This window comes from Mirounga angustirostris, unplaced genomic scaffold, assembly GCF_029215605.1.
Source record: "Mirounga angustirostris isolate CCGP_5_RB_7025 unplaced genomic scaffold, mMirAng1.0.hap1 SCAF_4, whole genome shotgun sequence".
Lineage (NCBI taxonomy): Eukaryota > Metazoa > Chordata > Mammalia > Carnivora > Phocidae > Mirounga > Mirounga angustirostris.
The window spans coordinates 65,492,817-65,518,891 of NW_026991712.1; the positions used below are offsets into that span (position 1 = coordinate 65,492,817).

The 26,075-nt window shown below is 39.4% G+C and overlaps 1 protein-coding gene and 1 long non-coding RNA gene across 4 annotated transcripts in view; one reads left to right on the plus strand and one right to left on the minus strand.

The window, feature by feature from the left end:
• The window catches only part of DNAJC5B (DnaJ heat shock protein family (Hsp40) member C5 beta), a 60,009-nt gene extending 48,574 nt beyond the window's left edge, over positions 1–11,435 (minus strand). The window contains exons 1-2 of the mRNA XM_064588271.1: positions 11,413–11,435; positions 6,123–6,250 (exon numbers count right to left, since the gene is read on the minus strand). Of these exons, the coding sequence (XP_064444341.1) occupies positions 6,123–6,241 (119 nt within the window). The 5' untranslated portion in view covers positions 6,242–6,250; positions 11,413–11,435. The remainder of the gene's footprint in view (positions 1–6,122; positions 6,251–11,412) is intronic.
• LOC135364103 (uncharacterized) overlaps positions 1–26,075 on the plus strand; it is a 169,762-nt gene that overhangs the window by 71,139 nt on the left and 72,548 nt on the right. The window lies entirely within an intron of this gene.

Sequence of the window (26,075 nt, forward strand, 5' to 3'; positions counted from 1 at the left end):
ATAATCTTCTTTTTAGTGGAAGGTTTTAGAATTCAGGAAACAAATTAGTACTGATAGAGATTAATTTCAATTTATCTTGTGAGCTTGAATCATCACTTTGCCTTGTAAATATTTACAATTCTTCTATTAGCTATGCATTCCCCTGACATTTACACTTTATTCATAAGCAGCCTCTGTTATGACCTATAATTGCTAATAAAGATGGGTAAAAGCACTACAGATTGGGGTTGCCACAGATCACTATGGAAATGACACTCTTTCCTGCTTCTTGTGAAAATAGCATTTGCCTCATGTTGGTCTACTCTGAGCAAACTCACCTCTTCAGAGGAGGATGATTTCCAGAAAGTTCCATGTGAAATTGAATGAAGTAGAAAAATCAAGTCCCTGATACCCTGTGAAAGAATATTTGGTACCTCATCGACAAGCTCATTCATGAGGCACAGAAACCCAGATGCTAATGTACAAAACTAGTTCACTCTGATTTTGTGGTTTTCTGAGGAGCTAAGGAAGGGCTAGATATTTGTCTCATTTCTCATCTAGTAGGCCAGCATTTTGTTAGACTCTTGTACCCAAAATGCTAGGAAGACCAGTTGGCTTCCCTTTTTGGCATCATAATTTTGTTTCTATCTAAATTAAAAAATGTACACATCAGTGTAAATAAAAACTAACATTTAAGTTGCATATGAGATTTTGAATACCCAAGACACATTTTCTATATTACATAACTGGCTCTATTTTCTCAGAGTTTTCCTTTCCTTATCCCCTAACTACATTTTACTTGAAGGTCTCACAGCCCTAAAAAATGTACTGTGTCCCAATCTGAAACTATGGTCTTTCCTTGCTGAGCTGTCCCTTTCTTCACTGGGTCAGTGAATGACTTCCTGTTCAGCTAAGTGACAAAACATTTGAGAAAAGTTCCTGAAGAAGCTGAGAATATTAGTATGGAGAAACAGACATATACCCACAGGCAAAATCTATTTGTTGACCAATTCATTTTTGAATTTGGTAAATATTAGCTAGGACTAATGGAAGTGCAATGGAAGACAAAACATAATGCCTGCCCCGAGGGACTTGATGGAATGGGAAAGGCAGAAAAGAAGAGTGAATTACAACCTGTGAGGATTTCATGCTCTGATTGAACAGCACAGTGAGTTATGGAACATATAAAGGGCTGCAGGGAAGGCCCCCATAGGCCTTCTCTCCCAAATCAACCTAAATGGCTCCTTGTAATCATTTTGGGTATGATGTTTAGGTTTCCTTCTCTCTCTCTCTTTCCCGCCCTCCCTCCCTCTATCAATTAGATTCTAATTTTTTGCTTATATGTTCCTTAAAATAAATTTGAGAAATTGTCCTGTCAACATTTTTAACTTGGTATCTAAATTTTTTTGTAAGATAAAACAGATGCAAAGGGTGTAATTTTCAGCATATTACAGACATTGGCATGTTAAAATAAAACAGTTGTAACACTATTTTAAATGTATTCAACAGAATACATCACAGAATCTAAACACACAATCACACATACAACATACACACTCACTCTCACACATACATGTGTATGCATGCATACACACACATTTCTTGGAGAGTCTTCTTACACCTATGCCCCAGCAAACTTTGAAGAATGCTTCCATAGGCCTCTTTCTCTGCTGCCTTATATATTCTTTGTGGTACCCAGTAACTGTGTGCCAGAACTTGGCTAAACACTTTACATGTATCATTTCTTTTAATCCTTAGCAACCCTCTGAAGTCAGTACTGTTTTCTGCATTTTACTGCATTTTACTTATGAAGAAAATGAGGCTAAGAGAAGAGGTTTGAATCCAGGTCTTTCTGACTTCATACCCTCTACTCTTAACTGCTGCTACTTTATACTTAAAATTCACTGCAACTGAGGGATTTTAGTGTTAAAATCAACATGGAACATCTTAAAGAGAATATATAACTCCTAGAACTCCCCAAACTGCTTTGCTTTTCTCCACAGCACTTACCAATATCTGATAGACTGTATATTTTATTTATTATTAAGCCTACCTGCTCCCCCAGCCCAGAATATAGGCTTCAGGAATATAGGGATTTCATCTCTTTTGTTCAATGCAATTTTCTCAGTGCCTAAAACAGTACTCAGTAAATATTTGTTGAATAATGAACTAGACTTGTTGTTATAAAGCCACTAGGATTCTAAGAGACTCTAGACATACTATATGCTACATGCTCTGATCAGCCTTCCTGGCTTCATTATAAGTAGACAGCAGTATGAGGTATAGATCAACAATCTACTGTGTTTGGAGTGAAGGATTTTTATGTGCCAGTCAGTATCAAGAAAAGAAGGGTCTAATGACACACCTAAAGTGTATGTATGTATGTATGTATTTATTTATTTATTTATTTATTTGCCTCATTCAAGTTACCAAGGAGAACACAGAGTCAGGTAGCTTTGTTGTAGGGCTATGATAGGGATGCCATCTTTGAGCCATCACAGTGAGGGCTAGGAGTTTGGGCTATTCATGGCATGCTTGGAAGTTTGGTGGCTAGGGCCTCCCAGAAATCTCCCAGGGCTGAAGAGCCTTATTGTAATATTTTGGAGTATATTAGTTTGTATAGTTTTCTTAATGTTTGAGTATGTATATATAATTTATCACAGTCTACTGATATCAGTGTTTTACCAATCTAAGTACAGAAACTTTTCATTTAGGTTTTCTTTTCCTCCCCACTTTTAAATATCATTGTCTTGAGTATCAGATGGTGTTAGAATTTTTGTGCCAATTGTCATATATAATTCAGAAAATTCATGAAGATGAGAGTATATTGTATTTACCCATATTTCTGCATTTTCCATTGTTCTTTCTTCCTTCCTTAATGATGCAAGATTCCTTCCTTTATTATTTCTTTTGTAATATGTTCTTTAGCCATTCTTTAAGAGTAAATCTGGCTAAGTGACAAAATCTTTTAGTTTTCCTTCATGTGGGAATTTTTTTATTTTCCCTTAAATCCCTAGGTATAGTTTCCACAGATATAGAATTTGCAGTTGACAGTAATTTTCTTTCTTTTCTTTCTTGAAAAATTGTGTGCTACTTCTGGCCTCTGTTGTTTCAGATGAGAAATCTGTTGTCTTTTGAATTGGTATCCCTCTATAGGTAATGTCTTATTTCTCTCTGGCTGCTTTCAAGATATTTTCTTTGTCTCTAGTTTTCAGAAATATAATTATGATGTGTCTGGGCATGGATTTCTTTGGATTTATCCTTTTTGGAATTCACTTAGCTGCTTGATCTGTGAATTTATATGTTTTGTTATATTTGGGAAATTTACAGTCATTATTTCTTTGAATACTCTTTCAGGCCCACTCTCTTTCTCCCCTTCTAGGACACCAGTTCTACTCTTTTGCTATGGTCTTATAGGTTCCTGAGGCTCTGTTTGTTCGTTTTCAGTTTATTTTCTCTCTTTTGTTCAGATTGGGTTAATTCTTTGGATCTGTCCTCAACTTCACTGATTCTATCCTGTCAGTTGCACTCTACTATTGAGCTCTTCAAGGTATTTTTATTATTTCTGTTATTTTTCAGTCCTATAATTTCTATTGGTTCTGTTTTGTAATTCCTATTTCTCTGCTGAAATTTTCTATTTTTTTCACTTGTTTCAAAAGAATTTATAATTGTTTGTTGAATTTTTCTTATGATAGTTACTTGTCAGATAATTCTAGTACCTGGTTCATCTCAGTGTGAGACTCAAAGGATTATCTTTTCTCATTCAAGTTGCAATTTTCTTGCTTGTTGTTTTTTTGTATGATAAGTGATTTTAATTGTATCTGGGCATTTTGGCTATTAGGAGACTCTGGGTCCTACTTAAATTTTTTATTTTTACAGCTATTTACTCTGTTTAGATTTAGCATATTGGTCATAGGCTCCTTTTGTGGGCTGTGGCTCCAATGACAGTCTAATTTTCAGAGCCTTGATGGTACTGTGTTTGTCTTCTTTGTCTCCTTTTCTGAGGCCCCACTGGTACTTGTTGGTATTAGCTGAGAAAGTAGAAGGAACTTCCCAGGTTGAGTGGCTTGGTGCCATTATGTGGAGGAAGGAAATCTCCAGGCTGCAGAGACAAAAAGCAATTTTGGGGCTGGGTGCTTGTTGTGGAAGAATCCCACTTGCTTATTTCCCCTGTCAGGTGGAGTCTGGGTGGGAGAGAGGAGTCTCAGACTGGTGGGAAAGTTCTCTGGTAGGTTACTGTTAGGGGAACATTCAGTTGGTTCTTCTTGCTATTCTTCTGGGCTTGTCTAGAGTTGTTGGCAGGACTCTTGCTCAGTTCGGAGGAAGAATAAGGCTATCTGGCTGCCTTCTCTTGCTAGACTGGGCGTCAGGACAGGCTGGGCCTGGGTTACATTCTCTTGGATGGAGAATCATAACATGCCCTGCCACTGTGTTGTTCCCTTGGTCCTCTGGTCCCTAACTAATTCATCTTCCTCTTTCTACCTTTTAGGGTTCTTCTTTAGTTGTCTCTTGTGTTATTTCCAAGGCTTTTAGTCATGCTTGACAGGAAGGGGCAGAGAGAAACAAGTCTACACCATTTTGCTCAGATCAGAAGGTCTCTATATAAGCTTATATAGGCCTAAAATCTCTCTGGAAGGTACACAAAAAATTGTCTTCCCTGAGGAGGGACACTGGGGAATATGAGTAGGAGGGAAACTTTTTTTTGTATATGTGTTTGCATGTTCTCATTTTAATCAGGTGACTATATTAGCCGTTCAAAAATAAAAATAAAATGTAAAAGAAGAAATCTAATTCAGCCTTGCTTTCAAGAGCACAACCAAGGATTACAACATTGGTCAAGTAGAGTATGGATTCAACAATTTGTAATTTTATTAAATTTCACTGACTTTTAATTTCACTATATTGTGACTGCTTTGAGCCAGATCTCTGAATATAAGAATAATGTTCTCAGTGAATTTTCAGCCTGCTCATATATTTTGAATAACTTGCAGAATACAAATGTGTAATTTAGATAGAAGTAGATGCTTTTGGCAGCATACTAGCACCCTAATCAGCTGAAAAAATGATATTTGTATGACATTAAAACAAAATTAATAGCAAGACACTGATTACATGAAAAGATTTTAGGTTGTAATTATTAAACTTGCAAACAACTCAGCATAATTAGTGCCTTAATTAGGATATGGTCTGAAATTTTAGCTTACAAAATTAATTGAGGCAATTAAAAGTCACATTTGTAAAGTGGATTTTAAAGCTTACAAGGTAGTTAGATACCACTTTTTTTCTCATTTTGGGAAGCATCTTTATAGGTAGAGTAAGCTTGCAGTGCAATTACTTTGATTCCAAACCCCCATTTCCAGCACAGTGTCTAAGCCTGAAGCCTTAAGAATCAAGTTTAGTAACTTTCAGCCAAGGGTATCTACACACAGAAGGTTGAGCAGCTCCCAGGCATACTCCTAAATAACTCTGGGGAGCAATGAAACAGCAAAGACTTTCTGTCCCCAGAACCTTAATTGCAATATAAACTAAAAGATTGATAGTGACTTTGGATCAAGCTCCTTGACCATTTTCACAGAACTATTTGGATCCAAATGGCAATTTTCACCTCTGTCATTTATTCTTCACACGCTTCTTGAAGGCATTAAAACTCCTGGTCATTCTCAGTGATCTGTGTCTTTCTTTCTCTGACACTGCAGGCCTAGAACACAGGCTTCCTTTTCCTAAGGCCCAAAATCATGAGAGCATTCTTTTAGAAAGTCAGTGTCGGGTGCCTGGGTGGCTCAGTTGGTTGGGCGACTGCCTTCGGCTCAGGTCATGATCCTGGAGTCCCTGGATAGAGTCCCGCATTGGGCTCCCTGCTCAGCGGGGAGTCTGCTTTGCCCTCTGACCCTATCCCCTCTCATGTGTTCTCTCTCATTCTCTCTCTCTCAAATAAATAAATAAAATCTTTAAAAAAAAAAAAAAGAAAGTCAGTGTCATACTTGTCTATTCCTAACTGCCTATGTTGTGGAACAGGGAACATGAGGTTCAAAACTCCAATTACTTGGTCTTGGCAAGAAGCTTATGTCTTTAATTGGGGGCACTTGCCTATCACAAAATATCACTAGTAGTACAAGAATGTCATCATTGAACTTTCTCTGTACCTGTAGGTTTTCTTAATTTCTTCATTTGATGCTCCCTTATGCAGACCAAGAATTTCATATAGAGCTTCTCCAGATGTAGACAAAGTCCGCTGTCTTTGGTTAGGTATGTTACATGCCATTTTCTCAGGCTGCAAAAGCAAAAAGGGGAAATAGCCATGAAGGTTATGCATACTGGGTCCCACTCTCTGAAGAGAAAGACAGTTTATCTTTAACCTTTTGTAAATGACAATCTGAAGTACATTTTTATATCAGCCACAAAAGGAGAGGAGAAAAGGTTTAGGAGAGCCAAAAGTAGAGCTTCATGTCAGGGTGTTAAAGGCTACAAGCAGTCATGTAAATGGAGTATGGCTTTGTCCACATGGTTATATAGAAGTGAAATGTTAAATAAATACCCAGCTAATTCAGAATTGTTGAAAATGAATCCTCACAGGTCAGCATATGTAGATTCTTTTTTTTTTAAAGATTTTATTTATTTATTCGACAGAGAGAACACAAGCAGGGGGAGTGGGAGAGGGAGAAGCAGGCTTTCCGCCGAGCAGAGAGCCCGATGCGGGGCTCAATCCCAGGACTCTGGGATCATGACCTGAGCTGAAGGCAGACGCTTAACGACTGAGCCACCCAGGCACCCCCAATGTAGATTCTTTTTTGCCAGAATTTGAACAGCTCCTTTTATGTATATTTTCCAAATTTAGCTAGCAGTGGAAATAATCTTCCATTTTACTTTGATTCTATTGGTGTTAGGATGGCTTAGGATGTCTTTAGAGAGATACTCATGTTCAACACAGGGAATCCCTGGTGACAACGGTGGCAGCAGCTGAAGTGGATGGGCACATCCCAGTGGTGGATGGGGTCAAATGGAGCTGATCTCCCAACTCTGTTCTCACCAGGCTAATGACCAAACCAACATAAGCAAGAACAGAGCCCCCAGATGTTGACTGGTGGGTCAGGATGGCCTTAGAGGTCCCTGAGGCCCCAGTGTGGTACTGTGAGTGTTTGTGGTCCTAAGGAATTCAATAAACAGCAACAATATGAGGAATTCCAAAGTATTTTTGTGCGCCTTTATCTTCTTGGGGGAAGAAAAGCAAAGCTTTGAAGAGTACTGAAAAAATCAGACCTGGGCAAAAATCTTGCCTAAAGGTGCCAAGGACAAGGGCTTATTTTATGGCATGGCTTCACTGTCCCTTCCTCAATCAGCCTCCTGTGAAAGTAGTGTCCCTGGAGGCCAGAAGGACCCCAGTCCCAAATTCCTGGTTCACACAAGGGTAAGAGGAGAAGGAATCTGATTTTGCCTGCCACAAAACAAACTCTAATGTGCATACTGACTAGCAGCCGTTCAGTAAATTGTGGCACTTAACACTCATTACTGCTCTAACTTACTTTTCTTGCCTACCCATCACAACTTCCCTAGGGAGTAAGCAATTCAAGGCCTGGGGTATGCCATTCATCTATGTGTTCCAGTCCTACAGGTGAGCCCTATCTTGAAACCACAGCCCAGCTGATTATTCACAACTGAAGGAAGACGTGCCTGAAAAACTGACACCCTCCCTACTTCCTTCCCTGTCCCCTCTGTCCTACTGCCACCACACACACAAGTGCTCAAGATACTGATGCCCTGCACCATACATCCACCTATCGTTCCCAGGAATGGAGGCAACCAGCCGATTTCTCACAAGTCATACTAAATGCCACAAGTGGGTGGAATTTGGAAGATAGGGATTTCTGTGTGGCTTTGTGGACAAGGAATAGGACCACAGTCTCTCTGAGATTTTAAGATGTCACTGGTTAGCAAGATCCTGAGTCACAAACTAAGAATTTATCAATATAATGATTCAAATTTTAGGACTGTAAGATATGGAGTTAGGGGTTATATAAGCCAGCTTAACAAATGCCTTTTGGGAAATTTGGGCCATAGATCATTGTAGCAGACCACTTTACTATTAGCTCTCCTTTTTCTGGGGAATGCTCAAGTTCCTGTTGCAACGTATGCCTTTCCTGACAGCTGCTTCAGTCTTACTTGATGTCAGTTGAGGAGAGCAAGAGTAGGTACCAAGGCAGACCAATAAGAGTCCTTCCCTAGCATTTTTTTTATATACAGAACAATCTTACAGATGGTAAAACCAGTAAAATGTAAGATTGAGGTATTATTGGCTGGCCTGAAATGAGAGAGTTTGAAACTGATCCATAGAAGAGGAGCAGTGGCTGAAAGATGGGAGAGAGAGACCCAGTAGAGTTCAGTCTTCTGGTTCCAGTTTTTTCAGAGGTGCACTTGCAACTCTTCCCCTCCCACAGCTTGTCAATCTACTTTTCCTTGGATTTAGCCAATAAAATTCCTCTCCATACACAAATTTACACGTTTTTTCTTTTGAGCATATTTTAGCTAGGTTTTGGTCTTTGTTAACCAGAACTCCTAAGTGTCATATACTCTCAATTAAACACCACCAGTGGTTCCCCAAGCACTTCCAAGCCAGGCTAATCTTAAATTATTGCATCTACTTATCCTTTAAGTTGAGTGTAGCTTCCTGGTACTTGGAAATGAATACTTTGCGGAAATAACAATGATATACTAAGATATTCAAACAAATTTATTCAGGTGTATTGTGTAGACATTATTAGTACAGATAAAAGGAGCAGCGATAAATCTGGGTTAAGGCACTTTCATAACAAAAGTTTATGGAGAGTTATTCAGGAGAACTAAGAAGAAATGGAAGTATGGCAAATAGTTATCTTTGCTTTATCTATTTATCTATATTCAGCATTCCAAAGAAACAGTTTCAATTTGAGGGGAAGAAATATATTTACTCTTCATCTATTTCTTGAAATAAGAGATATCATGGCTCCCATAAATCAACAGATGTCCTAAAATCAATTTTAACAAGTCGCAGACATGCACAGTTTCCACAGTTTTGAGCATCATGCTCCATGACCAGCTTTGATTCCTTCCTACTCGGGATCTTGCTATCACTAATCCAGGAAAAGGATTTACACGTTACTGAAGATAATCTGCTAAACAGATTATGGTAATACCCACAGCAGAAAATTCAATTATTTATTCAAAGCCTGCAATGCAGGCCAAGTCTTCTGGGAGATTTCAGACTAATATGAGATACAAAACTATAAGCCAATAATGAAACTACTGTTTAGAGGTTAAACACGTACTGAGGATAGAGCAAGAAGGAATTTTCTGGAGGGCAGAGATTCTGTTTTTGTGCCACCAGAAGCCCAACATTGTACCTAGGATGTATTAGGTGTATGATAAATGTCTGTTGGGTAATTAAATCAAAACTGAGTGGTTAACTTGAATGGGGATGTTAGGGAGAACTTCACAGAAAAGATGAAATCTGGACTGATAATAATACAAACACTTATTTCTGTAGAACTTGGCACATATTTCTATTACAGTCCTTGTATCTAAGCCTAACCTTGGATCTGCATAGATGTGGTAGCCAGTGACTCTCTTGATCATTTGTTTGCATAAATCAAAAGAAAAGAAGACTTTTGGGCTTGGGGGCTGAAAGAGGAGGGAGGACATTCTCACATTGTGACTGGAACTTTTTTTTTCCCAAGGCATCCCCTTCAAAGTTATCCAGGTATAGAACAAGAGAGATGGGGTCAGTTGGGGGGCTACCCTCAATCCTTTCCACAGAATAGTCATGGAAACTGCCTAGGACTTATCCTTCCCTACCCCTTGGCCATACCTCTACACATTCCTCTTCCCAATGGAAAAAAGGAAGGCAGATTCCATCTCTCAAATAGTTTCATACATAGAAACTCACACCCAGGAAAACATGGTAGGTAGCTTGCTATTACTTTGGTTTATGTATTTTTTCAAATCATCTCTTTTAGAAATCCAATCACACTGTAATCCATTCCTGCTGAATAAAATCTGGTAGCTGACTTGCTTTATGGTGTGGATTGAACAATATGCAGAGTGAGTTGTTACAAAGAATTTGGAAATTACTGTTTCACCTTCTTTGCTCTATTCCCAAAAGATTTCCTTTCAAACAAATAAAGTCTGTTAAAGACAAAAAAAAAAAAAGCCCTTTTATATCACCACTGGAACACAAGATAAAGATAGTTGGTCAATAGTTGGTCAGTGTGGTTAGTTGTTGGCTGATTCTACAGACTGAAACATAAAGGGACCAGAAAACTGTAGAATTGCTCTCTATACATCAAACACCAACAATGTGCTTCCTTTTCTGTCTCCTTACTGATAAAAGAAACCAGACTCTTCATACATTATTGATGTAGATGACATTTAGTTCCAAATTCAATGGCGTAATACATTGAAACTTTTAGTTGTTTTAATATATAAAAATAGATATGTGCCCTGAGAACATACTAATTACAGAGTAATAGTCAAAATGTCTTCTAAAAACTCTCCTTAAATAACCTTAAACTAAATACTAAATAATGGAGCCATACTCTTTTTTAATTCCTTATATAAAATATAATCTTTATGAATTCTTTTTCTGTAGCCTTTTGAATTCTAATATTCCTATGTAAAATTCAAGTCTTTATTATTTATTCATAGTCCCTCATCTATAAGCCATCCAATGGAGAAAAAAAATGTTGTCATGCAAAATTATTAGTAATTTAATTTTGATCATCCAGTATAGGTTACTTAATCTTCTGAACTTAAATTACTTTTTGGTACATTACAATGTCATTAATATCATTTCTTAAAGCACTGACAACTATACAGTCACTACTAAAACATCTGTAGCTCACCTGTCTTTTGATAACAGATATGATTGAAAGAAGGTTCAGCAGTCTGGTGATGATGGACATCCAATTCAAAATAAACACTTATTTAAAGATTCTAATTCCAGGAGTCTTACAAATGCTTAAATTTTTCATCTTGACATAAAATATTCCTTTCAAAGCAAAAAAAAAGCTTCACCTATTTCTATTATGTGAATTCTCAAAAATGGAAAAAAATCAAACTATACCTTTCTTGAAAGGTTTTCTTCAAGACTCAGAAAATGAATGTGGGCAAGGGAAATTAGATCATTAAACACAGCAAAAACACTTTCAATGGCTGTCACTGGGGAAACCAACATGCTTTACCATTTTATTACTTCTGTGATTCCTCCATTGAAATCTATTTAGTGAAGCAAAATTTCTTATCCAAATAACATTGTATCTTAAAGCTAAGCACACATCCAAAATGCTAATCCTATGTTTAAAAGTAATAATTCTCCCTAGCATAATTACTCATTACTTTGGCACTTATATAAATAGCAACTTGAAGATGGGAAAACTTGTAAATGTTACAAATAACCCACAGTACCTGTTCCTATAACTCCGATTCAGTGTTCTCAAAACAGGAGCAATTTGCTGTTTTTAACTGGTCTGGAAATAGATGTGCAAAAAAATAAAGGAAGGCAACAATGAAAGGAGCAATTCCATACCTGTTCCACTGTTTCAAAACAAAAGGCTACTCCTTTCCATTGTTCTGATCCAGGGTAAACAGGTCAGTGGAGTCAGATTACTTCTCATTTGTTACTCTATCAGCCAATTCGTAATCCCTCTGGAAAACATAACAAAGAGAGAATAAAACATGCATGACAGTAAAGGTTGCCATTACAAGGCACCAGGTGATACCAAAATATATGCTACATTTACTGTTGATCATTAGTCAACTGGTGCTTGGATCAATCAAATGCTACTATGGAACTGCCTCCAGGTTTCCATCAGAACTGCCAATTAAGAGAATATGCAGAAATAAAGTGTTGATGAGGATGTAGAAAGAAGGGAACCCATGTGCACTGTTGGTGGGAATGTAAATTGATACAGTCATTATGGAAAACAATACAGAGTTTCCTCAAAAAATTAAAACCAGAAGTACTATACAATCCAGTTATTCTACTTCTGGGTATTTACTCAAAGAAAATGAAAACACTAATTCAAAAAGATGCACCCCATGTTTACTGCAGCATTATTTACAATAACCAAGATATGGAAGCAACTTAAGTGTTCATCAGTAGATGAATGTTGATAAGGAAGATATGAATGGAATATTACTCAGCCATAAAAAAGTAATGAAATTTTGCCATTCATGACAACATAGATGGACCTAAAGGGTATTATGTTAAGTGAAATAAGTCAGAGAAAGACAAATACCATATGATTTCACTTATAAGTGGATTCTAAAAAACAAAACTAAAACAGAAACAGACTCATAAATACAAAGAAGAAACTGATGGTTGCCAAAGGGATGGGGAGTTCAGTGAAACAGGTGAAGGGGATTAAAGGGTACAAACTTCCAATTGTAAAATAAAGTCACAGGATGAAAATTATAGCATAGGAAATATAGTTAATAATATTGTAATGACATCTATGGTGACAGATGATAACTACACTTACCATTATGACCATTTCGTAATGCATGTAATTGTTAATTCGTTATGTTGTACATCTGAAACTAATATAACATTGTATGACAACTATACTTGAATAATTAAAAAAACACTGGAAAGACCATGTAACAATAAGGAGACTTTAATTGCTCATTACATTAATCATTAATTAATTATTAATTTTCATATCTGAACATTTTACTTGAATCTTGGTCAAGAGGCACTGAGTCATGGTAGTAAACACAGTGGTTTTAAGAATGAAGGAACCTCTTGTTAAAACAATGTCCTAACTTTCATATGCAACAAAAAGTCACATGAGAGGACAATTCTTATGATTTTGAGTACGATAACTGAAAAAGTCTTAAATCAAATGAGATAGGTGTCACTCTGAATTTGGCACAATGGGGTCTGGTTCCTGAGGCTGAAGGCAGAATTTAAGGTGGGCTGCTTAGCACAACGGGTAGCAAGCTAGGGTTATTTTATGTGAGCCTTTCAAAGCAATCTTGTCTCTAGATAGCATTGGGGTTTTTTTTAGATGCAAAGGAATAAAAAGCTATTTCCCGTAGATCCTGATTTCTAGCCAGAGTTTAGGAAGCAGCCTAACATCATGCAGAGAAGTGGTGGGGGGAGGGGAGCTAAAGACATTTAGAATGAAAATAATATTAGCTTAAGGGCAACATCCTTTGATGAAATGAAAATAGTTGCTATAATAATATGAAATTATGGGTGACTCTTTTTAAAAATTACACCTTATGTTTCAAATTCAGTTTAATATTTTTAGTAAAATTCATTATTTTTATATAATGAACCACTTCTTAAATCTTCTTAATCATTACTTTTTAATCTTTTAATGTATTGCATAAGTCATGAGTTCGAAAATTGTTTAAGTATTTCAAAACTCCTATGTGGAAGTAGAACTGTATCTGTGTTTCAAAGAGAAAACACACAGTTTCTTACTCATTTAGTCAGTCAGCAATTAGTCACCTACTAGGTCCAGGCACTGGGCTAAATGCTAGAAATACACTGGTAAACAAAATCAAATGTAAACTCTGGGTTTGTGGTCACAGAGTTGCAACCTACCAAGAAAGGCAGGTATTAATCAAATGACCACTCAAATAAGTATATAAATGAGACTTTGGAGAGATGTTACAAGACCATGTAAATCAGTGTAACAGAGCTCAGGGAAAGCTTTCCTGAACAAAAATAACCAAGCAGAGATCTGAAAAGAACTAGATGAAGGGTTGCTAGTAGAAGCAAAATGTATTCTAAGCAGTTAGAATATGTTCCATTGAACATACCTGTCCCTGGGTGCTTAAACTGGAGAAATAAAAGAAATATGCAGACGTGTGCTCTCACACATAGGATATCAGCACATGCCTATGCATATATGGCTTCTGATATATCATCTAAAGATATAGCCAGAGATTAATGGGATCACATTCCACTTAACCAGGTGAGGCTTTCTAGAAGCAGTGAATTTCAAGTGATGTTTGTAAAAGGAAATAAGTCATGGCAAGCACACAAATAATTCCTCAATGCAAAATGCACTAAGTGTATTGTAAAAGCATTGCCGATTGAATCATTCAAGTTTAAAGAGGAGAGCTGAGAAGATATTCCAAGATTGAACAAAAGTGGCCTCTCTGGGAGGTAGAAAATTGGAGAGAGAATCGTATGTGGTGAGGAGGGAGTAGTTTACATGCCAGTTTTCCCTGTGTTTCCTATTTATGAAGTCTTCACCATTCCCTTAGATGCTCCTAGAGACCTTTTATGTACCTGTCTCTGTTACTGCATAGGGTTAGGGTTATTATAAGAAATGACTAGTACATCAGCACAGAATCTGTAGCAGGTACCAGATGAATTTGGATATTCAACCAAAATAATCTATCAGTCATGAAAATTAGAGTAAACAGTCTCATTTAAATTTCATATCTCGGCAAGTGCAGCTATCGCTCATTTTTGAACATGCAATGTGCAAGGGCATATAGCACCAACAAATCCTATTCAGTATTATCAATATCGTTTTACTATTTTTATTACCTCTCTACATTGTGTTATTATTACAATGTTTGGAATTCAGGCTACCATTCTGTAAAGTTCAATGGGAAGAGTCTTTGGGAAAGCTTCATTCTGTTAAGCTAATTTAGAAAGGAAAAAGACAGGTGATTGCTTGATTGTGTAAAATGAAGAGGCCATTGGCTACCACACCAGTGGTATCTCAGACAACTACGGAACAATCCTGGTATTTCTTTTGTAAAATCAAGTGTTTATATATGTTTTAGAAGAACAAATTGTTTAATTCCTATCATGTTTCATAATTTTCCAAAGTTAAAAAATGTCCCTTTTAAAGAGAAGTTACAAAGGTGATGGCATTTTAATGTGCTAAATCTATATATATATGTAGTAAGCATGAGAATATAGAATCATAGAAGGCTAAAGAGGAAGAACTAGATGGGAACTCTTTCTAGAATTGCTTAGAAAGATTTTAAGAATTCTGATGCCTAGGCCCTACCAGATTATCCCAAAGCAAAATCTCTGAGTTATCCTGAAGTAAAATCTCAGAGTGGGGCTAGGCTCAGGCATTTTTAGGGCTCTAGGTGGTTCTAAATAGCTGCCCAGGTTGAGAGCCACTGTTCATAACTTCACTTATTCACCAGATCTTGTGGACAGAGACTCCTCAGTTAAATAACATAGAAAACGTCTGCCAACCAAGCAGCTCTGTGGAGGAATTTTTCATTGCCTGGGTTTCCTAAGAAAACATTTACTAAAGATAATTATATCTGTGTTATTAAACACAAAACAGAATTTGACTTTGCATAATTTAACTTAAGAAAGACTATCCAAAAACAACATTCCTGTTTCTTAGGCTTTGGGCAAGTCACTATAAGCCTGTGTCTTCTCTGTAAAACAGTAATGAAATATAAACCTTTCTATTTCTCAGACCTTTTAACAAAGTCTACTACAGTGTGGCAAGATTATGCCAGGAACTTTTATAAACATAGATCTAATGATTGTCTTCTGGGGTTGGGGTTTGGGCAATTGTTAAGAAGTTACTCTCTTCCTGCCCCCTAAAATAAGAACAGAATACACTGGAAGGGCTTTAAGAATTTGAATGGGCAATCCTGGTAGATTTCGTCTGAAATCTATAATTCATCAGTAGGTAGAGTCAGTTGTACAACAAAGGGAAATTGCTCCCCTTTTGTCACACAGTGCAGAGCACTATAGTGGAGGTTGTGAGGTTCAGAGGCGGTGATGATGGTGATGATGATGGTAGTAACTAACACATTAACTAGATTATCTCTTTGAAATCCTACAAAACTATAAGGTGGTACTTTCATATCCTTATTTTACAGAGGAGTGTAGAATTATTTTAGAGAGGAGAGGTTAAATAAATTGTCCAAGGTCGCCAACTAGTAAGCAGTAGACCCAGGCTTTGAAGCCGGTTGGCTATTCCACAGCCTAAGCTCTCACTCCAGAGTTTTGTTTCAGACGCTTACAGTCTAATTGCAGGGGACTCCTGCCTGCGATATTCCCTTGCTTATCAATCTGTGACTGAGTCAGATGGTGTGTGTGTTAAAGCTCAAGAAAAAAAAAATTGTTGGAGTAATGACAAACAAGGAACTACCATGAGCACATTCATTAATGAGGTCTACCTTGTAGTTCGGTGTCAAGGACAGTATCTAGTTAAATAAAGCTCTGAATCTGAGACCTGTGTTACTGAAAAAAAAATTGACCAAGTCTTGTCCCCTGATCAGGAAATGCAATATGTATTTCACAGTGTGAAATTTAAACACCTTGTCACTTACTTACAGTAAACCATTTCTGTAATAACCAAGGAGGCTTCAGGTCCAACAGAAGTGTTTCTTTGACAAAGTGTCTGTAAGCAGACCCTTGATCCTTGTTCTTACCAATACTTGTTCCCTGATAGTTTTGGGGGTTTTTTTGGTAGGTTTCTGTTTTTGTTTTTGTTGTTGTTTTTGTTAAAATTTTATTTTATTATGTTAATCACCATACATTACATCATTAGTTTTTGATGTAGTGTTCCATGATTCATTGTTTGCATATAACACCCGGTGCTCCATTCATTACGTGTCCTCTTTAATACCCATCACCAGGCTAACCCATCCCCGCACCCCCCTCCCCTCTAGATCCCTGATGTTTCTTATGTTAATTAGCTAAAAAAGGTAGAATGCAAAAATTTTTGCTCAAGGCAAAAGTCCTTTTCAACAGGGTTTCCAATACAAAGTGATTGTTCTGCAAATTGTCATCTGAATGTAGCTAAACAGCCTATGAAAACAGTACTTGGAAAGCAAAATAGTTTTCATTCCTATTTGTTTAGCATTTAAGTGGTATTTTAATAATAGTACTGACCTTAAGATATATCTTTATCTTAACTCTAATGAAGCCCCCTTTCAAGTGAAGCCTCACCCAGCCCAGGGAACAGACATATATTTGAGAGAAGGAATTGCTAAGGATGCCCTCTAGAGACCAGTAACTGCACTTATATCCTTGGTAATTTCCTAAGTATTTTCACTGGTCATTACATTATTTGATACTCAGTGCTCATTTTTAGAAAGAGATAACAGGCTAAGTGTGGTCATGTGTCTTCCCCAAGCATGAACATCAATGACGAGGGGCAAAAAGCTAGAACTGAAGTGAAATCTCAGTGCCCTGCTTCCAAATTCTGTTGTCTTATATCCTTAAGTAAAAAGGCTGTATTGAACAATATAATTGTAAATGACAAAGAGATACTTTTCTTATCGGTGTACATGGCCAGACAGCCCCTGCGGTGGTCACAGGCCTGGGAAGCAGAGCAGTCCTCTGACTTCTGGGTCCACAGCACCAAGATTTTTGCACCAATTTCTAGTGTCCAAAGTGGATCTTCTCATTGGTACATTTCATCTTATTCATCCGAATAATGACAATTACCTTGTGCCTTCTATTTTAGATATACATTCTTCCCTCATTTTGTCAAGGTTTTCTCTTTCAGCTGGCCCACTAAATTGCAGCCAACCCATTATCACAGCTTTTGGTCTATAAGACCTTCTTGTATCTTATATAGTAAATGCTACTTTGCTATTGACAACATACCAGACAAAACATGCCATTGCTAAGAACAGTCTTTGTCTCTGCTGAGTGCCATGGGAAGGTGATCAGAAATGAATGACTAAAGCTTGGCCTCTCCCAAGGGGTGAAAGTGGACAAATCCCTTTCTGAATGAGTCATTAATTGGGTGCAGATTTTTCTACAATTGCATACACACATTCATGGCTTCCAGACATGCAAGGTTAGATGAACACTGATGTGGTGTTTCCTCCCTCCTGCCACCTAGGCAGGCACCTGTCCAAATTGGGCTCTCCTTTCAGGCCTCAGAGCTCCAGAGACAAGCCCTCCTCTAGATGTTGACCCAGTCACTGTTTCCCAGGGCCCTCACCACCACTCCCATGGGCAAGCCTCCCAGCCTCCCCAACTGCTCTAGTCCTGCTCCTTCCAGACTCTTCAATGCACTGTACAGTTTTCTGTGTTGCTCCAGAAACCATGAACATTCTGCTGGATGTCCTCACTATCAGAGGGCATTGGTAGGAGCTGGTATAAGACCACAGGCACAGACTGGTCAGTGGCCACCATCACCAGAGCCCTACTACTGTCTGGGTAATAACTGTTAGGATCTCTGCATTCCCTCGATCCTCCTCACAGCATCTTCTCCTCTCTGTCTTCTCCATTCTCTCAGGGCCAGACCTCACCTCCAGATACTAAGTAGAGCAATCCCATGGAACCAGTTTAAAATGACTAGCCCAGAAGTGACAAACTGGGTCTCTATATAAGGTAGTTCTTACCTGGGACACAGTCTAAATCCTCCCACAAAACTGACCAGAACTAGACAATCTCTGGATGGAGTGAGAGTGAGAGCAACAAGTGCTTGTCCACAAGGGAAGCAGCAACCCTGCCCAGCACCCTTCTGAGAATCTTCCTGCCCCAGGTCCCAGGGCTTGGACATTTAGTAATCAGCTCAAAAGCCTTCTCTGTAACTTTATCAGAGGTCTAAGCAAAATAGTCAAGTGAATAAATATTCAATTCAGCATTTGTTCTCACATTAAAAAAAAAAATGTCATTAGTTCCCAGGATTTCAGTCCTGAAGCAAGGCAGACTGGCTATTCAGTGTAGATGTACCGCCCTCTGGTGTTCAAAAGAAATGGACTGTAAACAAGAGTTTCAACTTTGAAAGATTCCTCACCCCAAATCACCCTTGATTTTCAGTATCCCTGAGGCCTCTCCCTCAGCCACCTGAGATTCCAAGAATTCTGAGAAAAACACTCATGGAACATCAGGGTGGGGGCAAGCCATGTCTAGAGGGGCACCACCCTTTTATTGCATTCTTCTGAGGCTGAAGTTTTGCAGTAGTTGTCAAGTAGTCAGTTGGGGGATTTGAATTATAACCTTTATAAAGTTTGTGTTGAAGCTTCTGTCTGAAGGCAGAAACTTTGGGGCAGTTGTTGAACTTCTGAGGTCTCAGACCCATCTACTCATTGGCTGGGCCAGGACAGAAGATGTAAGAGGTCCAGGCAGCAAATTCACAGTGAATAAATGCCTACCAGCTGCTATTGGGGGAAGGCAAAAGCCAAGAGACATTCCCTCTCCCTTGGGCACATTGTGGAAGTCCCCAGATGGCAGATCTTAGTCAGGTTTTCCTTGGCCAGCAGGACGGGGTGTTTTTATTTAAAGGCAGACACACATTCCAGAAATGGTTCCCCCAGCATCACATTTAGCAACTTTGATCCACAAGGCATGAGTCTACAACCTCTGGTTACCACCTAGAAGAGGAGGCAGCAACATGTCTACACTTAAAAGCATAATCCACAATACAAGGCAGCTAACAATAAGGACCAGATGATGGTACAGAAAATACATGCTGGAGGAGGTAGGAGGGGAGGAGCCCCCTGTGAGCCAGAGCACAGGGACCAGGGATCTTCCCTTTGTGGTTCACACTGGGAAACTTCCGCTTGCTTTGTGCCCAAACTTGATAGCATAACATATATCAGTTTCCAAGCACTGCTGTAACAAGGTAGCATAAACTGGGTGACTTAGAACAACAAAAGTAGGGATGCCTCGGTGGCTGGGTCATTAAGCGTCTGTCTTCAGCTCTGGTCATGATCCCAGGGTCCTGGAATCGAGTCCCACATCGGGCTCCTTGCTCAGTGAGGAGCCTGCTTCTCTCTCTCTCTCTGCTGCTCCCCCTGCTTGTGCTCTCAATCTCTCTCTCTGACAAATAAAAAAAAAGAACGAACAACAAAAGTATATTCTCTCACAGTTCTGGAGGCTAGAAATCTGAAATCAAAGGTGTTGGTAGCTGTGGTTCATTTTGGCAGCTCTGAGGGAGAATCTGGGTCACAACTTCCTCTTAGCTTCTGGAGTTGTAGGCAATCCTTGAGGTACCTCAATCTCTGCTTCTATAGCCATGGCATTCTTCCCTGTGTCTGCATCTTAACATGGTGTTCTTTCCGTGTGTCTGTCTCTGTGTCTCCTCTTCTTATACAGACATCACTCAAACTGGATTAAGGGACCACCCTACTCCAGTAGACCTCATCTTAACTTATATCTTAATTCCATCTGCAAAGAACCTACTTCCAAATAAGATTACAATCACATGTATCAGGGGTTTAGACATATCTCTGTTAGTGATGCAGTTAAACCCACAGTAACAGGACTATAAAGTTGGGCAGATTTGGAGTTTGTATTTAGGCCTCTTCAGTGGTGTCTTGGGAAATGTTTAACAACCAGATTTTCAGGGGGAGAGAAACCTCATAGTGTTTGCAGATTTTCATGGTGTGACTATTCCCTCCAGACCTATTGCAAGCTACCAACATGACACCTAGCTTGCAAAATTCCAGAGAATTTAACAATGTGTGGCTCTCATCCACTGATACTAACTGGCTCCAGCATGCCACTGGGCCTATTATATTAAAAAATGGCACTGGTTAAAAGGAGTTATCCATTATAATTTGTTTTAAATATTTGCGTATTGAGGCCAAGATGCCCCTACAACTTTTGATTATCAAAATGTAAAATGATTGATTTATATATAACTTATATCAAATTTTAAATCAAGCATGCCTCTGGGTCATTCTGTTTTCTGAGCCTCATTTATCCTGAAATAGCTTCAGCATTTTCCTCCCAGCCCTTCCACATATTCTGCCCCCTACCTTTGGTGTGTCTACCATCCATAGGTTCCCTGTCCCCCCCCATACTCATTCCCAGATCTGACACCTTCCATATTCTCTCAGGACTCTGGCACTCAGCTCTTTCTCCACCCCAAGTCCTGTCACTGACTTGGTGCCCTTCAGCTCCCATGTGGTTTTCCCAGCCAGCACCCTTTCCCTCATGACTCCTTGCCCTACTAGGATACCTGGATTTCCTCCAACTCTCAAACCTTGAACTCCAACCTCACGCTCCAAGCCTGTCATTGCCTACCTCACCAGCTAACTCCTCTGTGCACACAACACTTACATTTCACTAACACCTCCAACTCCCCGAATCTGTCAGCCATGTCCCTTTCTTCAACACTTTCCCTGTTCAACTTAGACTCTGGCATCACCATTGTACCTATTCCCTTGTCGATATCCCTAATTTCTTCCACCACTGCAGCCAGTATTCAATTGTACATTCACTGGTGAGGCAGATGTTGCCACCATAGGTCTCCAAACCCAGCTGCAACCCTGTCCCACATGCTTCTCTGTGTCCTAGAGGGCCCCAGTCTTTTTACTATGCTCCACCACTCTCCTCCAATCTTCTTCACTTTCAGCAAAAGATATTACGTCTGCATCATAGGAAAAAACAGAGAGAGCACTCTATTGTTAACAAAGTATTTTCACATAGGTTCATTTAACCTACACAACAACTGGGACAGGTAGGCAGGGTATATGTTATTATTTCCATTTTATAAATCAAGAAACTGAGGCTCACAGAATGTTCATGTCAACATCAGATAATTATTAACAGAACCTGGGTAGAAACACAGGTCTCCCAATTCCGAGAATCCCAGGTCAAACAGTAAAGTAGATGATTTGTCCAAGGGCACCAATAAGTCCTTGGCATCCAGGACGAGCACCCACATCTCTGGGTACCTTCCAAAGTCTTTATCCACCTCTAGAATGTGCCGCCTTCTCAGTTACTTTATTGCTCTCGAAGTACCTAAGTTTCATTTACTCTGTTTAAAAATAAAAAGTAGGAAGATCTTGAATAAAATAAAAGTTTTATTTTTCTTTCTTTTGCGAGTTGTTACCACCAATGATTGTTTCCTTGTGTTAGTGTTTTTCTTGTAGAGGGTTCTCAGAGTCTTTGGTGAAACAAGCGTATTTACTCTCAGCTTCTGTCATATGGTTCACAAGCTATGGAAACACCAGTGATGAGATGGAGGGGGCCAGATCAGGGCTCTGATCTAGAAATGTCATCTAGTAATGTCATCCCACAGAGCCCAAATGCTTGCCCGTTGGCCTACAAAGGTGGATCATGGGTGGATCCATGCAGACTTACAAGCTGATTTTCTGTAAACACATGATATAAGCCAAAGCCACTTCCATTGGGAATGGGGGCCATAGTGAGTCACTTGCTGCAATTCCAGACAGATAAGAATCTCAGCTCTTTCCTGGGCCTTCCAGTGAAGCTAGAAAACCAAAGGGAATTTTCTTCTGTTGATAAAAAAGGACCGCCTTGTCCCAGTTTTTCTACTGATACCTTGCTTTGTTCATGCTGTACCTACATCATTGTGCATTGTTGTACGTAGAGGCAGACATGCAAAAGAAGTGCTGACCTCCCCCCACCATCATCTGGTACAACCTGCATGTCTGCCCCTCACATGTTGCCTTGGAGATATCCTCCACTGTATTGGACTGAACCCCACTCCCATCAGAACTGATATCTATGAGGTACACCAGAAACACTGAACTGGGAGATGGATGCCTTTGCTTCTAACCATGAACTTGGGTAAGACACATGCCTTCCTGATCTCCATTCCTCCTCTCTCAAACAAGGGGTTTGCTGTGGCTGAAGCTAACTCAGCAACACCGTAAAGACTGCTTTTGCTGTCACCACAAAGAGAACTTCTGGGGAGCAACCTAGACAGTGCTATAGGAAGAGAGGACAGAGGAGTGTCCTTTAAATGAGATTGATTTAGGGACTTACAGTAAGTTTGTCACTGGACAATGTTTCCTAAAAGTGCTAGAGGAGATGGAAAGTGAGGAGCAGCAACATGTCAGGCCATGAGGAGCAAACCAAATGAAGGGAAAGCCCAGGCCTGTTCCATGGGTGAATCAGCAGACACCACACACCTGTAGAATTATTGATTCATGCATGTTGTAAGCTGTTTTTATGGGCAGATTTTAGGGAGTGTTACAGGATTTTGCTGGCCCATGGGGACCTTGAAGGCAATGTAGGGCACTCTTGGTGGCTCTGAAGACAGTGGTTTAAGAGGGATACCTCACAGTCGCTGCACTTGGCAGTCCACAGTGACCATGTCATCCTCCCCCTTCCACGGAAGAGTGGAGTGGTGGGAAGAACACAGGGTCATTGCAAACATTAAATGAAATTATTCATGCAAAGCACAAGCACGTAGCTTTCAATAAAGGGGAGCAACTATTAATGTTCTGTGGATTACCTCAAAGGCAAAGGAAAGTGGAGCCCTCCCAGTAGCTCCAATTTGCACTTAAATTTGATATATTCAGATATGTGGAAAAAAAAAATGAGCCCCACCCCACTCCATCCCCCCCCCCCCCCCCCCCGGCTTCCACTGCTGCCCCTGAGTTTGGACCTACAGCTAATGCCTTCAGACATGTCCCATCACAAAGGGTGCGGCACCTCAAGACCTGTGGGGAATGTAGCAACAGTGCTGGGAGGCAGCTACCACACAGGTTAAGAGTACCAGATGGCATCATTTAGACCTAGGTGAGAACCTTAGACAACTTACTTCAACTCTCTGAACCTTAGTTTCCTCATCTCTAAAATGTGCAAACATTTGTTAAATAAATGTCTTTTGAGCAAATGGAAATAACACTGCTTTCCACGTGGCTCCTTGTGGCAATTAAATGAGATAATTACTAAACCTGCTGGTGACATAAAAGATGTGATGGCTGATTTTATGTGTCAGCTGGACTGGGCCATGGAGTGCCTGGTATCTGGTCACACATTATTCTGGGTGTGTCTGTGAGGGTGTTTTTGGATGAGATTAACATTTGAATCTGTAGACTGAGTAAAGCAGATTACTCTCCCTAAGTGGGTGGGCCCATTCAATCAGTTGAAGGCTTGAATAAAACAAAAAGGCTGACCCTCCTTCGAGGAAGAGGAAATTTCCTCCTGCCAGACTGCCTTGGCCTGGGACATTAGTTCTTTCCAGCCTTCAGACTGTAACTGAACATTGGCAATTCCTGGGTCTCTATCCTGCTGGCATTTGGACTAGAACTGCACTATTGGCTCTCGTGGGTCTCTAGTATGCCAACTGAAGATCTTAGGACTTGTCAGCCTCTATGATTGTGTGAGCCAATTCCTTATAATAAATCATTGATATAGATAGGGATATAGATATAAACATTGCTAGATATCTCCTATTTGTTCTGTTTCTCTGGAGTACCCTAATACAGTAGGTGCTAAATACAAAAAAAGTTGTTTTTATGATTGCTATTTCTGTTATTTCAGAACTTGGCAAGAAATGTTGTCTGTATGTAAAGCTGACTGAAATTATGTTTGAGAGACGGGTAAATGCCAATAATGGCCTAAATAGCACTTACTATTTGTGTGCTATTCAGAAGATTTGATCTTCTAAAACAAGCACTTATTATAACATGTATGTGGATATGTATCAAGATATGTATACATTATATAGTATAATATACATAAGGCTCCTGGGGATATTTTATCTTTTCTGGTATAGGCCATGACTTTGAGAAAGAAAAATGTGGGAAGCAGACGGCTATCTCAGGATGGTGTCAAAGGACACAATTTGGTTTTCTGATGATGACCTTGGCTACCAGATGGTAGACACCCTGAAAGGGACACCTTGAAGACTTTGAGGGTCATCAGTGACCTGGCAGGTAGGAAACTTGTCTTCTAATCAAGACTTTCATCTAAAATCTGAGTTAGAGAAAAGGACAGTGTCAAATTAAAATTTATACTGTGAAAAGTAATAGAGGATAAAATGCCCAATAATTCTCAGGGAAAAATAGTACAGAGACCATCAGGAACAATACTTAGAGGTACAGATGTCTATTCACCAAGGTTTATTGAATACCTAGGTGACCTGGGAACTTTAACAGACAGAGAGAGAGAGCATATGCATAATACATACTTAGAAATGTTTGTATATGCATAGAACACTTCTGGAGAGTATGTGAAATTTGTCCAGTTCCATAGAGGAAAAGGACTGGGGACTGGGATGAGACAGAGAATTGTTTTTTATAGCATAAAGTTTTATGATGTTTAAATTTTTACTACATGCATGTATAACTTTTCAATTAAAACGCTTATTTTCATTAAACTGTGCTTAGGGCAGGATCACCAGTACCAAGAGGGGCCCATTTGCTTTGAGCAGCTGTGCACTGTCAATATTTAACACCACCCCCCAACAGCATTGCCTTTCTGTCCTACTGCAACCAGTCTTCCCCTTCTAGCCATCTTCTACACAATCTTCAATGTTCTCTTTCAAAAATGTAGATTTACCTAAGCCAAGAAATCCTTGTTGCCTCCCGTTTCCTACAAGATAAAGTCCGATCTGCTCAGTAGGGCATTGTGGGAAGTGACACTGCACCTAGTACTACTAGTATCTTTCCTGGGCCTTCCAGAAGTCCACTGCCTTCCTCTTTCCCACTGTCACTACCCTAAGCCAAACTCATCATCTTCTTGGTTTACTGTGCCCTCCTGACAGTCCTTTCTCCTTTTTCCCCACTCTCATCTGTTCTCCATACACTACATTGTTTTAAAAATGCAAATAGTATCTAAAGCTCCCCTGCTTATAACCCTTTAAACCTGCCCACTGGGGGCACCTGGCTGGCTCAGTTGGAAGAGCATGCAACTGTTACTGTTGGGATTGTGAGTTCGAGCCCCATGTTGGATGTAGAGATTACCAAAAAATAAACTTTATTAAAAAAAAAAAAAACTGCCCACTGATCTTAAGCTAAAATCCCAGCTCCTTAGCAGGGCCAGCCTCTTCCTCTTTCTCCAGTGCCATCTCTCCCCAATTCTTTGCTCTCTCCTCAGATTCAATTTCCACTAACCACTGTACACTGTTCAGTTCCTTGAAGACACCATTCTGTTTCCTCTGAGTCTTTGCACATGCTATTTCCTATCTTAAGAAACTCTTCTACTCTCTTATCCCTGGTCTTCCAACCCCACCTGGCTCACTCCTTCAGCATAAATGGTCATAAAAATAAGAATGTCATAAGAAAATCATAAATAATTGAGGAAGAAAAAGTTACCCATTTGAGAAGGAATCCTGTAGGAGTTCAGCTATCAGAAAGGAGCTGTATGGAGCGCCTGGTTGGTGCAGTTGGTTAAGCATCTGACTCTTGGTTTTGGCTCGGGTTGTGATCTCAGGGTTGTGAGGTCAAGCCCT